We start from the raw sequence: 17,215 nt of genomic DNA on the forward strand, positions 1-17,215 counted from the left end.
AGCACACGCTTTCATATCCTTTTCAAGGTCAAGAGCATGTGCATTCTCAACTGTTATCACGGCACATGCGCAGATCTCGGCGTGGCGGCGAAACCGGCTGTACGTAGTGTCTTCGTCGGTGGGCATTGATGGGAGTTTTGTGATACACGATCCATTTTATGCCGAGCAGGAACAGCTTCGCGGTTAAATCAACTTCACAAGTTCATGGGCATTCCTGGTGGATAGGATCTTGTTGGTAAGCACTTATAAATGAATTGCAAGAACATCAGTCCATAACAGCGTTATTATGAGTGCCAGTGCGTGTGGTGCAGATTGCGCCGAGACCAGTACATCAACCTGCCTCATAGCGTCTGAGATTTGCGTGTGTTGCATTGCGCAGCGTCGCACATCTTGGATGCCATGGGTGACTGCGCTTAGTGCCCGCGACGCCCACAAATTAAAAACAAAAGGGTAAGAAGGTGCGGATATTCGTCCCAAGTACAAAGAAAAAAAACAAGAAGAAAGAGAAAGTCAGTTTCGCCAGAAAGGTGGAGCGCATTGATGGTGATGGCAAAGAGACAACTTCATGAAGTAAGGTTCATAGTTTAATCGGTGTCACGCGTGCTCAGGCAAACATTAACAGATCTGACTCGATGACCACCAAGTCACTGTCGCAATGGAGCGAACGCTTCGCACCGTGTCTCAGAAACTGGGAGACATGCAAAACCCAAGGTGCATCAAGGCACCAAACGTCTCGGCCCACCCATTGCACTTGCCGTGATGAGATTACTTCCAAGATAAGGAGCGTGGCCAGCACTTGGACGCATGCAAGGAGGAGAAGGCAGATAGGTGCCATGTGTGAAATTCACAAGTGAAGAAGCTATAGAAGATGTGGGAATTAAGGAAGTGATCACTTGTTCCATTTCTGCATATTTCAGGTGCAAATAGAGACAGTTCCTTCATAAGCAGAGCGACATTGATTTCTTTGGAGCCATTTATGTTGTCCATGGTGCCAGAATGAAAGGCACGGCAACGTCTATGTTAGTTTCACGGCAACTTGACACATGCTGTTTGTGGTTCGCAGACTACGGCTGATGGTGGTCTTGCTGGCATATGGCGAGATCTCCCTGTGGCACAGCAATGTGGCCATTCAACGACAGAAGTGTGGTTGCGGCTACACTCTGGCATTGTTGGCAGCCTCACTACCACTGATCACTCAACCACTAATATCGTCACTAGGGCCTTTCCAGTTCACTTCGAATATGTAGCTGACAGCATTTGAGAACGAACCGCCGACGCTTCCATGCCACAATGTTTTGTTACTGTTGTTGCTGCTTTACCTTCACCTCACAATAATTTCACATAAAGAAGAAAACATTCCAATATTTGCAATGACACCAGCTGCGGTGCACTGTCAGTAGCCATGCACTGCAGCTGAACTTGACTTGTATCCGAACTCTCGTTGGTGCTAAACGTTTGACCGTGGGTATTGCTTTTAATAAAATGAACATTACACATCACTTTACTCTAGGAGGACATCATTTTGCCTGGAATAGAAGCTGCATAGCCAAAAAAGCTAGTGTTTGTGTCGCTTGATGCAGCGACACACTGATGGAGCATTGATGCAGTGTTTCTGCAGTAATGACTAAGTGTTTACTGTTTATATTGGTTGTGTGACTGTATGATTAGCAATGTCATTTGCTGCCTTAATGTCATAACGATGTCATACACTGTAAACCCAGCGGGCATTTACACCATCTGGCGCTAATATTACTCTCAGCACTCCTTAAAAAAAAAAAAAAAATACACCCTCCGGCTACTAGAAGCATCTTCACGGTCATTCCCATTTTCGCTTTCAATAACATCAAATGCACACGAATATTTTGTTCGACAAGCTTTACAAATAATAGCTGAAACGGCATGCAAGTGTGCCTGCCTGAAAGCACATTTGTCACCACTCATGTTCATAGTTTGAATGAAAAATAATAGAATGATAGGGCTATATTACGGCTTTTTTAGTTCTGGCAATTAACCAAGCAGGAATAATAATGGCGTTCAAGCTTTTTTCACGGCTTTTGAACGTTCCCCATTGCTGGCCATTTTCTTGTTAGTATGACTGAACTATGAGCACGATGTCCGCAAGGAGGCACTGAGTGTCAGTTCAATATAGTGTCCTTGTACATGCTCCCATATAAGGGAGCAGAGCTGCACGTACCTTGTCCTTCTGCCACTCGCGCTGCTACTAGCTGAGCGCCATCACGTGGTCTCAAATGACGTCAAATGTTCCACCCCACTGCAGAGAAGCCAACTTCACGGGCATCTTTTCGTTACGTTCAATGCCATCAACATCACAATCCGCTGCTTCCTTAACACGCGTGACATGACATGAATGACAAAATATGACATGCACGCATTACATGACATACATAACATGAATGACATAGCGTACATGACATGTCATTCATGTCATGACAAGTGACAATGACATGCATGGCACGAATAGCATGCGTGCATCACATACACTGTCTCATCACATCACACCGACACATCGTACATGACATGCATAATGTGTCACGACATGAACATGAGTGATATGTATGACATGTGTGCATGGCATGACATGCATGAAAAAATTTGTACAGGCTCAGTAAGTTTTTTTCGCTGCACATGGCCCGGACATACTGTATTTACTCACATTGTGATCACACTTTCTTGTCAAAAAAATTGATGCAAATTCAGCGGTGCGATCATTACGCGGGTTAAATTTCCCGCAAAAATAATTTTTTTTCATCCCGCGTTGGCTGCGGGATGACAACAGATCAGCAAATAGGCGGCTGCCGCTGTATGTAGTGCAGGACACCAAAACAAAAATGGCGGCCGGCGGAGCAAGCCGAACGCGATGTTTTTTCTTCTCGTGAGTACATTACGTACATTGAAACAGTTTCTTCTGTATCACTAATGAATAATATCATTAATACCGGCAAGTTTACGGCAATAACGTAGCCATGTCCACTTTGAGGGGACAGAAACAGGTGGGTGTGCTTAGCTGCCAGTGACATAGAAACACATGGCCGGCATGCTGCGGAAACTGCGGCATCTGTCTTCACTACTGCCCTAATACTGCAACGTTTCCGCTAAGGGTGGGCGAATATCCTGGCTGTGTTACAAGCGTCGGCGAATGAATAGGGTATGCTCCTAACGTACCAGTGTAAACGTGGCTACTATCGTTGCCGCTTGCAATTTGTTACGTGCCCACGAGTGCAGATGAGAAGACTCGAAAGGCACCTTTTTTGTTGTTGGCGACCACAACCTTTATAAAGCCTACACATAATAAAGGCAAGTTTGGTAGTACCTCCTTTTGTCATGGAAGTGCGGCAAGTGATGAAAGTAATGAAATGAGGCATCTACTTAAGAATGTTTGGTGCGTGCAGACCGCTTAGTTTGTCTTGAAGACAAACTGTCGAATGCGTAGCATTCGACAGATGGTAAGTGCGATCATTATTCGCTAGACTTGGCACACGACATATCACTGCGGCAAGTTTGGGGTGCAATCATTACACGGGAAATTAAAGAAATCTAATTTTGACGACAAAATTTAGGGGTGCGATCATTACACGAGTGCGATCATTATGCTAGTAAATACGGTATACCCCTTCATATTTTTTTTCCTCTCGAAAACTGCACTGAACGATGTCACCGTGATACCCTAGGCAGTTAGAAGCGAGATAGAAATTCCTTTTTGCGTGCACCATAAACTTAAACAGCAAGCGTGCTGACTGTGCGACTGTCTGTTCCCAGCGGCACCATTCACCTTGTGGTAAAATGTGAAAATTGTTGGTACACACGACAGAGATGCAGGATGTGTTGACGTCTCATCTCCAACGAAGTGCATGCTACAAGTTTTTGCGCATGTTGTTGGCTTCCATTCAGTTTCGTTATGGCTGCATTGCAATTAAGCAAGTTGTAAGCACGTTCCAGGGGCACATGCATGCAGGTGCTACGATGTCAACAAACACTCATTTCACACAGTGCACACCGCATATCCACTGTTCTCACTAATCACGGAAGCATGGTCGCAACGAGAAATGGAAAAAATTTGTTCCTGGTGGACAGTCAAAATAATTGTTTCAGCATCCATCAACGTGTGAGACATTTCGAAGCTGCAACTTAAGCACGTGCACTCGTTCATTAGGTGTTAACTGCAGCAACATTCATGAGACATGCCTTCCCTTCCAAGTTTGGCTCCTGTGTGCCCAAAGTATGCATGATTCTGCTCCCTTTGGAAGTATATACAAGGACACTACTTTGAAACTCCAGCACTGGTTCCCCACATGGTAATTTACATCAAGACATTTTGCAACATGATTTTAAGTTGAGTTGTAAACCTTTCAGAGGGTCAACAAGTGCATCATAGGGCGTATCATGTCAGTGGACAGGAAGAAAAATTGTATGAGATATTATAATTAGTTGTCATGACACACACAGTATGGAAAGAAACCAAACACACGAAATGTACTTAAGCTGAAGTGTAGTGAGACACCTACAGTGAAATAAGACTTTGCTGAACACCTAGTAGCCATGCGACACCAGTCTTTTGGAAACAGGTGAAAAATCTTAAAGGGACCCTGAAACGATTTTGACAATATTGTACAAACGTACCGAGTTGTTAGAGTAGGGCCTTCTGATCATTAATTGAGGCATCTAAGTGCTTCGTGTAAAGCGTGTAATTTATTATAAGGTTTTAAAAATGTAGATCGCTGCCGATCGCAGCACACTGCTCGGCGGAAATGCCGAGCAGTGTGCCGAGCAGGTAGGGGCGGAAAAGCCGCCCCTACCCAGATAACGTAAATCACCCAATTGATGTCAGTAGGGTGAGCTATCCAATTGGCTGCCCAGGGCGCATCATAGATAATTTTTCCACCTTTATGGTGAACAAATGACATTCGTAATAGTTGGAAGGTTAGTGAATTTGTTTCTATAAAAAGAAAGTAACAGAAAGAGAATGTACAAGAACAATTTCTCACTACACTTTAAGCACTTCCGGCACACAGCAAGCGTCGTCTGCTTGTGTTACAATATGCTCCATTTTGACGAGAGCTCCACGGTGAGAGTCGGTCTCAGTCTTTTCGCGAGCACTATGATTCGACTTTGTTGCATTGTGGAAGGCAAATGTAGCGACTGGCAATATGTCAAGCTGCGACATCGTGTCCCTCTGCAAGGCAGCAGATGAGCGGACTGGCTCCAGCGCATCGGGCTGCCGCTATCCGATTGGCGCCAGGATTTGCACGTTTGCGGCCGTCACTTTACAGCGGAATACTAACGCATTGGCGTTTCGCGAGTCCGGTATTAAACGCAAACGCAAGGGAACAGGGCCTGGCTGTTCGATCATGTCGTTTCACGGGATGAGCAGAAGCGCAAATGTGAATGGTCTACACGGTGCAGCCACCTGGTGGCACAGAGCTCAACCACACACAGTAGCAGTAACGAAATGTATTCTTCTTTGCCTGGAGTAAATTTTTCACTGGAGCATAATCGTTAACACATTGTTTTTGTAAACGTTTAAAATATTTTACACTTGGTTAGAGCAATATTAGCACTTTGTTTGGCTGGTTAAACTCTGCGCCAACAGGCGGCTGGACCGTGCAGACTGATCAGGCTGCTCACGTACGTCTACGTTAAAGTTCCTTCATCAGCTTGAGTTTATGCCTCCAGCCATCCGTCGAAACACCCAGCTCACCTGTGGTTACCAGAATACCAGACACGTTCAGCGCTGCGACAGAATGCACACAATGCACGCTGCTTCGATAGCTCTCGCTTGGGGTCGTCTGTCAAGCAGCTGGCGGAGAGTTCGGAGAAGCTTCGCGCGCTCGCTCCTAGAGAATCAGAAGTCGACGACACGACGTGCCATCATGACACAGAGCCAGTGAAGGCGGAGCTTAGCCCCGATCACTCGGCGAACAAGTTGAGGAGAAAATGCATGACTATGGAGGAGGGTAACTTGTAATCGTCCGCAGCTCTTTTAATATGAGACGTTTCACACAAATTGTGGTGCGAATGATTAACATTAGCAGTACCCTACGCGTCTACAAAATTTGTCCGAACCGTTTCAGGGGCCCTTTAAAAGAAAATGTCTAAAGTTTGCACAGAAACTAGCTCTTGCACTGTTCCCCATTATTCCAAGGAGATACAAGAGCTGAGACATTAGAGTCAGCAGCGTACCTCATCTAACTGCTACTGCCACTGGCCTGGGCCATGTAGGCATCCAGCTCAGCGTCCAAGTGACTTCTCGTACGTTGCATGTATGCCTCCAACTGCTGGTCCAACTGGCGACGGTCAGTTTGGCCGCCAGAATTCACACCGGCTGCTGCCTGCTGCTGCTGTTGTTGCTGGGCACGCCGCCTGCGATTTCGTGGCCTGCGCACAATGCATCATCATGCATTCATGCACGAGTGAAGGAAATGGCTGGCATCCCTGTCGATGCCAGTGATATCGGCGTGTTGCTGCACAACAGTGCCTTCTTTCTTGATGTACAGTACAGCCCCATTAACTTGTAGTTGTAAAGACCAGAACAAAATTTCGAGATAAGCAAAGTTTTGGGATAAGCGCAATCATGAAAATAGAAGCTTGTTGGCTGCCCATAGATCACATGGAGCTTTTCTAAAATGCACCAGCAATATTGACGGTCACTTTCACATGCATCGACACTGTAGACATCAACTTTTATTGGCAACAGCATTACTGGCAATGTGCCAAAGTGTGCCTGGTACCGAGTCAAGAATATTGATCCTTGTGCAGTCTTTAAAGCCAGAAATCCGAGCAAACTGTAAAACCTCATTAACAGGTACCTGGCGGGAACGTGCAATACATGTGCATTAAATGGTACAGTGAAACCTCGTTACTATGAACACCACATTAACAAACTTTTCTGATGAACAAACTTTTCAAGAATCCCCCGCTGACTTCATACAGTTTCAATGTAAAAATATTTCAGTAGTACGAACTTCAGAATGCGAAACATTTCAGGTAACGATGGTTATTCAGTTTCCGTGTGATGCTGACAATGCCTCAGTACTACGAAATAATATTCCGAAATTTGGGGATTCTTAGATTTACATAGATCCTTCACAGAAGTCGAAACAGTAGGCTAGTAGACAACAAAGCACGGAGAGCAGACATCGTGGCACCTGGGTTCGGAAAACCTGGGACGGCGCCCAAGAAAAAAATGCGGGCGAGCAGAGGAAACGGCGCATCAGGCTTTGTAAGCGCATTCTCTGCCCAGAAAAGTGCTGCCTAGCAATGGAGGGACGTCTCTTCCTTCTTTCACCCTTCTTTCTGTGCACGCCTCTTTCTTTTGCGCTTACATTTGTGGCAGTACTAGCTACGCGCGTGGTGAAATGCAACACTTCCGTACTTGCAGAAATGCCACACGGTCGCACTCTGCACTTTCCAGTTGGTGTCGTTTATATGCGCTTGCGCTTTGGCATAGTTCAGGTGTCCGCCTGGAGCGAGACAGTTGTGGTGTCCATGGCAAGAAATGTGAAAAACAAACAAAAAGCAAGAAACACTGCACTTTGGAGGCGACATGGAGGTACCTGTTTGTCGGTAGTTTTGTCAGCATCAGCGTCTGTTTTATGTGCATCACTCTTATTATACGGTGCTTCGGTTGTGCGTGGCAGCGAAATATATAGAAAATAGCATCAGCGCATGCAGAGAGCCAACAGCATGCTTTCGTGGATAACTCAGATGGTGACAACTTATGAACTGATGTGTTGATAGGTGAAATGGTTAATTTTGGGGCTTTAAATATAAAGATCTTTCAGAATAACGAACAAGTTACCGCGGCCCCCTGAAGTTTGTAATATTGAGATTTCACTGTAATACATATTAACCAACATGTACAAATTTGCATTTCCTTATGTAACCACTGATACCTACGAAGAAATAAATACATGTACGATGGTGCAGTAAATGTTGGGTAAAATACGCATTACAATGTTTTTCTTTTTTTTTTCCAATGCGCTGAAAAAGATTTACTGATGATTACAATACTCCCTAATGTGAAATTTAGTGCAGCTCTATACATGCTTTCATTTCACAATACATTTGCTGGCACGGAAAATCTAGCTTCTGCAACACATTGCAAGTGGAGTGAAATGTGGCATGACTGCCTTGCTAATCGTGAGATTGCGAGAGGCAGCACGTGGATGATGCGTGGGTGCGTTTATAGCAGCCGCCGCAGACAGAACTCTGCTCACGCACGCTACTCTGGCACCATCTCATAGCCATCATCGCCGCAGAGCCAGTCTTGCAAGGCACTTCGCTTTTATTCTCAAGGTTTCGCCATGCCCTCCTCCTCCGCTTTCCTCTTCATGCTCTTTTCACTACCACTGTCTTTCATTACCCGCTGCACTCTGCGTTCGCTCTTTCATCCTTCGCTGTGCTCATTCACTCGGTTACAAGGGACTCCGAGGCACGCTGATGCTCAACGCAAGAACGGGCGCCTAAGAGCTGCGCTCTATAAAGTGCCAGCTCTCTTCCATGACCATGCAATGGTGCAGAGCTGATACACCATGGGAGCAATTCCAAAGGAGTATTTGAAACTTAGACAGAGAACACAGCGGTAGACGCTCATCTGCACAGCCGCCACGGCTGTGCAGACGACTCGTCCGGCTTTCCCTGATGTCTACATGCACATTTGCACAATCATCATCTGCTAGCCAGCTAAACCGGTGCTGCTTCATTGAAATGTAGTATCTGATGCCGCATGATGGAATACTGAAAACCAGAAAGTTTATCACAAACTTTAATGCTCACAAATATTGGGTGAGGAAACACGGTGCTGCTCATGCTTGGGAGTCTCCTAGCATTGCATAATAAAAATGTAGAAGGCTATCAATAACTTAGGTATACTATAGAAATGAAAATATACAGTACAGTCTACTCTAATTAAAGGTAACTCCAAATCAGTACGCCAGCACTGACTACAGCTCAGCTTTAAAGGGACACTAAAGGTTACCAGAAACTCAAGTAAAAGTGGTAGAGCAATGTTCTAGAACATCTAAGGCGTCAATATAATTGCGAACAGAGCTTTAGTAACCGAGAAATTGAGGTAAATGCATGACACGATTTGAGACCCCCCAGCGACATTCCGGTACTAGCCTGATGACGAAAGCACTCCTCATAATTTGTGTTACTAATACTCAACTAATCGTATTAAAAATATCATTTCATTTGATTATAAGAAGGAAAAAAATGCTACTTGTCTACGTCTATTCGATTCTAAGAAAAAATAACATTTTGAGGTTACCCTTCAGTTATATGGGTGTTCGAAAGGTTTCGTTTTCGCTCGACTGTGCGCGCTCGACTCTGCTCCGCGCACGCTTTGGAGTTTCAGTAGTTTCGTTATCGCGTCGTGCTGTGAGGGTTCTGCTGGCTCGCGAAAGTTTCATTTGGAACAAGCAGGGAGAATGCCACGTCCATGTGATGTCGTGGGAAGCCCTCGTTGCTTTCCCGCTCCGGAGAGCCGGTGTCGAGGCCGCCGTCGTAGTACGCAACGACGCCGGCAGTGCGAGCCCTCAGCAGCAGGTCGCGCTCGTCGGTGTTCAAATCGCTGAAGTTGAGCCCACCATCGCGAGCCAATCTGTCGGTGTCAGGGTCCATTGCGACGAGCGTCGAAGTTTGCGTCATAGAATGAAGTACCAGCTTATGGGCGTCTTGCGCTGGGGTTTGAGGTATAGTAGCGGCGCCTGGTGGCGGTGCGGGTAACGACATCTGGGTCGTGCCAGCTTGGGTCGTATTGAGCCCTGGCTGTGGCGAAGCACGTTTCTAGGCCGAGTTTTGCGTCGATTCGCACTTTTTTATGCCCTGTTGCAAGTGCGAAAAGGCTCGTCACTTCTCACAGACCACGCCGACCACGCTGCGAGCTCGCCGCAGCCTATAGTTTAACGAAAACGGACTCTCCGTGTGCCGTGGGACGTAATGTGGGACGTAATTCGCTTCTCCTTCCGCTAGCCACCATACTCCCGGTTTCGCTCTGCGGTCGGCTCTGTCTTGGCTCTGTTTCTGGCCGCGCGTTTGCGTTTTGCGCAGAAAAGCCGTAGCGCCGTCTGCGGACGCCGTTCTACTCACCGATGGCGCAACGTCACTATGAGACCATGATGTCAGTACTCCTCGATCGGAGGGCGGGCGATTTGAACTGCGCTAGAGGTACGCGGACGCTTCAGAACGCATTTTCTCTTAAAATAAGTCTCTCCTTGGCACGAAACAAGCGTTTCGAGGTTTCTGTGATGGTATTTCAACAGTCCACGTTGACTTAATAGTAACCTTTAGTGTCCCTTTAATATATGGAGGTCTGTAAAATATTTTTCTTTATCAATAGAATATTTGCTTAATAGTATCTTTTTTTACTTCTGAAGCTAAAAAGTTTGTGATGTTAAGCTTTATTAAATAAAAATGATGTTCTTAGTTTAATAGTGGACATGTTTTATGGCTTTCTTTTATTGCATAGAAAGTTTGGCTTTCCAATTTTCCTTTAAAATACATAAGGGCTTTCCCATCTTTACCGTATGTAAGACCAATGTGCGAGACAAATGAAAGCGCATACCGCACATCATGTGACTTGAATGCTGCTCCAGATGTAGCAGTCATTGGTTCTGTGTGGGCTGACCATTGTCGGCACTGATAGTAATGAGTAGGCACCTTTTCATTTCCAAAATAGGTTTCATTTGCCACTCATTAAGAATTCTGAAATTCCGGGGCAGGGGGGTCGCAGCAAGTTCGTGCAATGCCCCCCCCCGTCTTTCGTCAATCCGCCGTCCACACAAATGTATGCTGCTGGGCGCCCGCCGCACCCGCTGTGTTGTTGCTTGAAGCTACAAAAAGAGACCAATGTGTGCCTGCGAATGGCGTCGAGAACGAGAGGCTGCAATACGATGTGCCGCAATGATGGCGACCATGAGTAACTGTGTTGCCATCCCGTACACTCGCATTAGTTTGCAAGGCGGCTCGTTGGCTTTCCAAATACCACTGGCTGCTGCAAACAGATCTGTGTTAATTCGGCACCAAACCGTAACTTTAGTTGCCAGCGCCGACGGAAGCCCCGAATAGGCCTAATGTCCTAAGGCAGTGTGGTCGTGACAAAAATTTGCCACTGGTCGATGTAGTAACGAGCTGCAAGCTGTTGCAGAATGTTTGTCACTAATTGTACAAGTGGCTCATCAGTGATCAAACCCGAGGTCACGAGTTATATTAATGGGCGTTGAAACATGATCTGCGTGCCTTTTTTGGTGGCTAATCGGCCCAATCTTCACACTTTATGAAATACGTAGTGCTTTTGTTGCCGTTCCTTCTGTCCGTGTCGTGTTATTGTTTCGATCGGTCCTGCCATCATGGACAAACACGTACCGACAGAGGCAGCCTCAGCTGACGTGGCAATGTACTGTGAATTGTGGCATTCGAGTGCTGTGTGTGCATTGGGTTGACATTGGGGAACACATGCAGTTGGGCAGAAGCACTCGCAAGGAACGCGTCAACCTCCGTGGCCTGTCCGCGGCGTGCTAGAGAGGTTCCACAGCGAATGCAACATGCGACTCTGCGTGGGCCGTCGCAACGAAACTAGTGAATATTCCAAAAATTGAACAGTAGATATTTGATTTGACAATCAAATTATTCAAATGTTCACTATTTGATTCGATTATTCACACACCCGTAGTTTCTAATGCACAGGTGTCTATGAGCCCTTTGCTGAGACTTAGCTTTAGTGGCATTATAGTCGGGAAAAATATGAACGAGGAATGTACAGTGGACTCTGGATTAACGAAACTCACTTAAACGGAATTGTTGGGGAGCGCATGAAGTAGGCCAGAAGCGCATGTAAAGAACGCATCAGCCTGGGCGGCGTGTCCACAGCGTGCTTGGTGCTTTTGTGACAAAAACAACAAAGTGGGGCTCTCGCTTGAGCACCGTCGAGCACGAAGGGCTCTGTAGTCCACACAACATGTGGCTCTGCGTGGTTCTTCCCACCGATTATACCTAATATTGAAAAAATCGAATGGTAGATATTTGATTTGCGATCTGAATTATTTGAACATTCACTATTTGATTCGATTCAGTGGTATTCGAGTATTCGCACACCCCTCATTTCTGAAACATTGGTGTCTACGAGACCTTTGCTGGGACTGAGCTTTAGTGACGTTATACGCTGAAAAACGTCAAGTAATGTACAGTGGACTGTGGATAAGTGAAACTCACTTAAACTGAATTATTGGGGAGTGCATGTAGGAGGGTAGAATGCGTAAGCCTGGGTGGCCTTACCACGGCCTGGGCAGCCTGTCTGCGGCTCGCTTGGCACTTTTTTTTTCCGCCGAAAACAACTAAGTGCGGTGCTCGCCTGTGCAGCATCGAGCACGACGGGCTCCGTGGCGCACATGGCATGTGGCTCTGTATGGACCTTCACACCAAATAAACTGAATATTCGAAAAATCAAACAGTAGAATCCGCTAATGGAATTATTTGAATGTTTGCTATTCAATTTGATTCGGTGATATATGAGTATTCACAAACCCGTAGATTATAATACACTGGTGTCTATGAGCCCGTTGCTGGGATCGAGCTTTAGTGATGTTATATCCGGGAAAACGTATGAGCGAGAAACATACAGTCAACTCTGGATAAGTGACATTAACTTAAATGGAAATTCTGGATAAACAGAACGACGGTACCAACTTTCGTTGACCACTTATAGGAACAATGTCAACAAACTTCGTTTAAATGGAACGCTTCTTTTTGGGAGCTCCGGTTAAATGGAAATAGAATCAAAACTGCAACTATCTCATCAACTGAAAAAACTTTCAAATGTTGATCATCATCATTTCTTTTCCCTTAACCCTTTGAGGGTCGATTTTTTTCGCCATGTGCGACCGCCCAGGGTAGATTTTTTTCAGCGCAGATTCCAATTCTTCTTAGGGACTTATTTCGAAAAAAATTTACCCTAATTTTTCTAGGGTGACCGTAAAGTGAGAAAAAAATATTTTGCGTTGGTATATATATATATATATATATATATATATATATATATATATATATATATATATATATATATATATATACTCTTCATTCATGAATAACAACAATAAAAAAGGAAATAAACTTATAAGAATTAAAAATTTGATGCATTGTTATACACATAGTTCAAGGCTTCGAAAATACGCCCACTAGAATATTTCACAACTCTCACCTGTTCGTGCTCTTACACTAATATTTACATCCATAGTATAATCGAACTGCATAGGTGCACGCACTCAAGAAAACTGTGTGGTTGTGTGCCTGTAAAAAAAGCGAAACGTGTGACAAACTTCCGTTAATCTTCATCTTATCGCCAACCAGAGGCTGTTAGTTTTCGTGAGTGTCCAAAAAACAGAAAGAAAGAAAGCAACGGAGACACATGCACGGCAGCATCCTTCCTATGCGCACCCCTGTGAGCACTAAACGAGCGAGAAACAAGCTGTAGCCCTTTGAGCGATTCGTAACGAGATAGCCATCAGTTTTGCAAGCAAAAGAAGCCAAAACCGCCCGCAGAACAAAACCCAAACCGCGCGTGTGCCAATGCGCGAGTGGTAGTATATAGATGCACGGGAGCAGACTAGCGCTAAAACAAACCATGCAATGAAAACAGAGAGAGAGAGAGAGGCGTGCGAAAAAAAATTCCCTGTGTTCCCACATAGTGGCGCACATGCTAGAAAAGAAAAAGTTAGGAAATTGGCGCGCTTTTTAGATGTACAGACAGCACCGTAAATATACGACATCAACCATTTTTGGACTTGTTCGCGGTGCCGTATATTTACGTCATTGACCCTCAAAGGGTTAAGGACCACTGTCAGGGTATTACATAAGGGGGTATTATATAAGGCGTATTAAATTACTATGCCAAAGAGCCAGGATTTTCCATGGAAATCTGCCTAATGGATTTTCCAGTCTGACATTTGGCTGTCGTGGCATCAGTGACTGTGTTCATGTAGCCTAGTTTTAGCCCTCCTTTGTGCATCATGGTGGTGACAGCCAAAACCAAGAGCACATGAACAAATACCTTGCGCGAAAGCAGCTGTGATACACGAGAGCAGAGTACAATAATGCTATTTTTTCACCGTATTAAAATTAAAACACTCACTGCTTTTAAAATAAAAGAATTCGTCGTAACATTTGTGTCCTTTGCATAAACAGAACTTCTGATAAAGAGAACTAATTTCTGTCCGTTGAAGTTCTGTTTAAGCGGCGTCTATTACTGGGGTTCTACTCTACAGCATAAACATGCAAAATATATTCTTCATGCCCAACTGGTCAAAACGAACAGCATAAGTCAGATACTTTCGTGTCACATTCGCAGCTGAAAATTGTTGTATGTTGCTACAGTCGGTGCGGAAACAAATTTCAGGATTAAATTAAAATATCAAATACACTGATTTTGGCACTTTCAATGGTGCTGGAGGCACTGTCAAGTAAGCAAATGTGGAATAAAAACAACATGTATAATATGGGATGTAGGGCCCCTTTAAGCTTTCAAGGATAGAGGTTATAGCAAGAGAAGGCTTGCACTCACCGCCCAAACTGTCCACGGAGGGCCCCATTGGCACGAGGCTGCCTGTAGTAAGTCCTGGCTGCTCCACGATCTACGAGGTAGATATGTCTGACTCAGAACAAGCACATTGTTATCTCTTGCACCTATAATGTGATGCTTTGCATATAGGTTGAGATAGCATCACCGCTGACTACACAGTTCCAAGAAAGCTACATACGGGAAACCTCATTAGCACACACCTGCTTAAGGTGTAAAGACGCTTTGTGCACACAGGATGCAAACCTACCATCGAATATATTCTAGCGTACTTACTGCCCTGATCAGTCATAGCTGCTTATCACATTCTCAGATAAGGTGCATCAGTTCTGCCATTCAATATGTACTACAGGCTAACGCTTGCTTCTTAGTAGTGATTTGTTTCACAGGATGAAATTGAGGTTGAGGTAGTTGTTGCAAGGCTATCGTAGTTGCAGGCAAAAATGAAATAAATCTGTCCCAACATGTGAAGTAAAGACTTCTGCAGAAGTAGACTTCTGTAGAAAGACTTCTGTTGGTGCCTCTTCTGCCTAATAAAAGCCCAAACTTTGCTTTTAGTGCATAACAACAACCAAAAAAACAAAACAAATTATGGGGTTTTACGTGCCAAAACCACTTTCTGATTATGAGGCACGCCGTAGTGGAGGGCTCCGGAAATTTCGACCACCTGGGGTTCTTTAACGTGCACCTAAATCTAAGTACACGGGTGTTTTTGCATTTCGCCCACATCGAAATGCGGCCGCCGTGGCCGGGATTCGATCCCGCGACCTCGTGCTCAGCAGCCTAACACCATAGCCACTGAGCAACCACGGCGGGATAACAACAACCATATGATAAAAATAGACAATGAAGCCATAAAAAGCGTAGCAAAAGTTAATTAAAATGTAGAAATAATGAGGAAGTGAAAGCGGACGATGGGATGGTTATGCTCTCATACACTGCCTCTGTCTGTGTGTGCGTGCACGCTGGGAGTATCAGCCAGCACTCCTCATGGCCATGGACTGGAGGATGACTGCTGCAGTAGCTTCATAGGTAAAGCATCGCATGCTCAATGCGGAAGACATGGGTTTGGCCCCCACCTGCAGCAAGTTGTCTTTTTGTCCACGTTCATTCCTTTATTATTGCTAAATTTCAATTATTGCTCCCTAAAAAAGTTGACTACGGGGGCATGGTTTTTGAAAAAAGTTCGACCCTTAAAGCTTTAACAAGATTTCACCATAAAAGGAAACCTGGCGTCGCTGTTTATGTTAACTGCAATGACCAGCTGCAGCTACTGTGGGTACCTGGCAAATGTATTTGGTTTGCAGTAAGACATGTGTGAATGTGAAAGAAAAGGTTTCTTGAAATGGAACCTCCATGGGAATTATTAGCTCCTTACTAAGCACTATGTGGCAGGCTTAATCAGACATATCTTGAATTTAAAAAAATAATAATAATACCTTAAGGAAAGAATTTAGGTAGTGCCTATTAGGCAAAGACCTTTCTAGGCTTCAAAATTTAGCAGATGGTATTTGTGGCATTTAATAACTGTATATCACAACAAAGGTGCATCCACGCTCTAATCAATATCCTGAAATTGCTAAGAACAGCACATCGCATACTTTTCAAGGTGTGCTCTGAACCATCATGCCAGGTGGAACTTGGTTCATGTAACTCAAAATGTCCCGGCACTCTGGGTGACCTATCAATCAAAGGTCTATAGATGCCAGGGCCGTGATAATGTAATGATTCTACCCAAATTCTTTTCCTCTGTACTTTGTCTCTGGTCCGAGTGCCACTCCTCCACCCATGTATAGCCGAGACCGTTTTATTGTGAGCAATGAATCATTAGGAATGAGTAGAATCAAACAAAAGGAACCCTTGCATTATAGCACCTCAGCATTCAAATGGCAGCTGAAGTACTGCAGCACTGAATTTTTCTGCTTATGTTTCTAAACACATTGAATATGTAAACAGGAAAGTCCTAAAAAAATTTGGTTATTTGCGCTGCACTTTATCTCCCCCGCGAAACTAAACTCTAGCCCCCCCTGCGATACTAAACTGCTATTTTATAAACGTTAATTTGCTCTGTTCTAGAATATGCATCTGTCATTTGGTTCCCCTACAACGGACAGGCTGCCAATGGAAACAGGACAGGCTGCCCTTGCAACGTTTAACACCCGAACCCTCTCGAGTGAGGCCAGCTTAGCAGGACTCTTCGAAGAACTATCAGACATTGGTTGGGATATTATCGGTCTTAGTGAGATTAGAAGACCTGGTAAGGCTTACACATTGCAGAATAACGGCTGTGTCCTCTGCTATAGAGGTCTCCCGGATAAGAAGCAATACGGGGCAGGATTCATAATCCATAAAGACATAGCAGGCAACATTGACAAATTCTACAGCATCAACGAGAGGGTAGCAGCAGTTGTAATCAAACTCAATAAACGGCATAGATTAAAGATAGTACAACCCTACGCTCCAACGTCCAGTCACGACGATGAGGAAGTAGATCAGTTTTATGAAGATGTTGAATTAGCGATGAGAAAAGTGCAAATGCGGTATACAGTAGTAATGGGGGACTTCAATGCAAAAGTGGGGAAAAAGCAGGCAGGTGAACCGGCAATTGGCAACTACGGTGTTGACTCT

The 17,215-nt window shown here is 44.8% G+C and overlaps 2 protein-coding genes across 3 annotated transcripts in view; one reads left to right on the forward strand and one right to left on the reverse strand.

The window, feature by feature from the left end:
- The window catches only part of LOC126531807 (methyltransferase-like protein 25B), a 40,758-nt gene extending 39,259 nt beyond the window's left edge, over window positions 1-1,499 (forward strand). The window contains exon 11 of the mRNA XM_050179535.2: window positions 1,064-1,499. The gene's annotated coding sequence lies outside the window, so the exon portion shown is untranslated. The remainder of the gene's footprint in view (window positions 1-1,063) is intronic.
- The window catches only part of LOC126531808 (uncharacterized), an 84,373-nt gene that overhangs the window by 1,946 nt on the left and 65,212 nt on the right, over window positions 1-17,215 (reverse strand). For both annotated transcript variants that reach the window (XM_050179540.3, XM_050179539.2), the window contains exons 5-6: window positions 14,573-14,642; window positions 6,199-6,393 (exon numbers count right to left, since the gene is read on the reverse strand). In XM_050179540.3, coding sequence (XP_050035497.1) covers window positions 6,204-6,393; window positions 14,573-14,642 — 260 coding nt within the window. In that variant the 3' untranslated portion in view covers window positions 6,199-6,203. The remainder of the gene's footprint in view (window positions 1-6,198; window positions 6,394-14,572; window positions 14,643-17,215) is intronic.

Source organism: Dermacentor andersoni, chromosome 5 (genome assembly GCF_023375885.2).
Source record: "Dermacentor andersoni chromosome 5, qqDerAnde1_hic_scaffold, whole genome shotgun sequence".
Taxonomy (NCBI): domain Eukaryota; kingdom Metazoa; phylum Arthropoda; class Arachnida; order Ixodida; family Ixodidae; genus Dermacentor; species Dermacentor andersoni.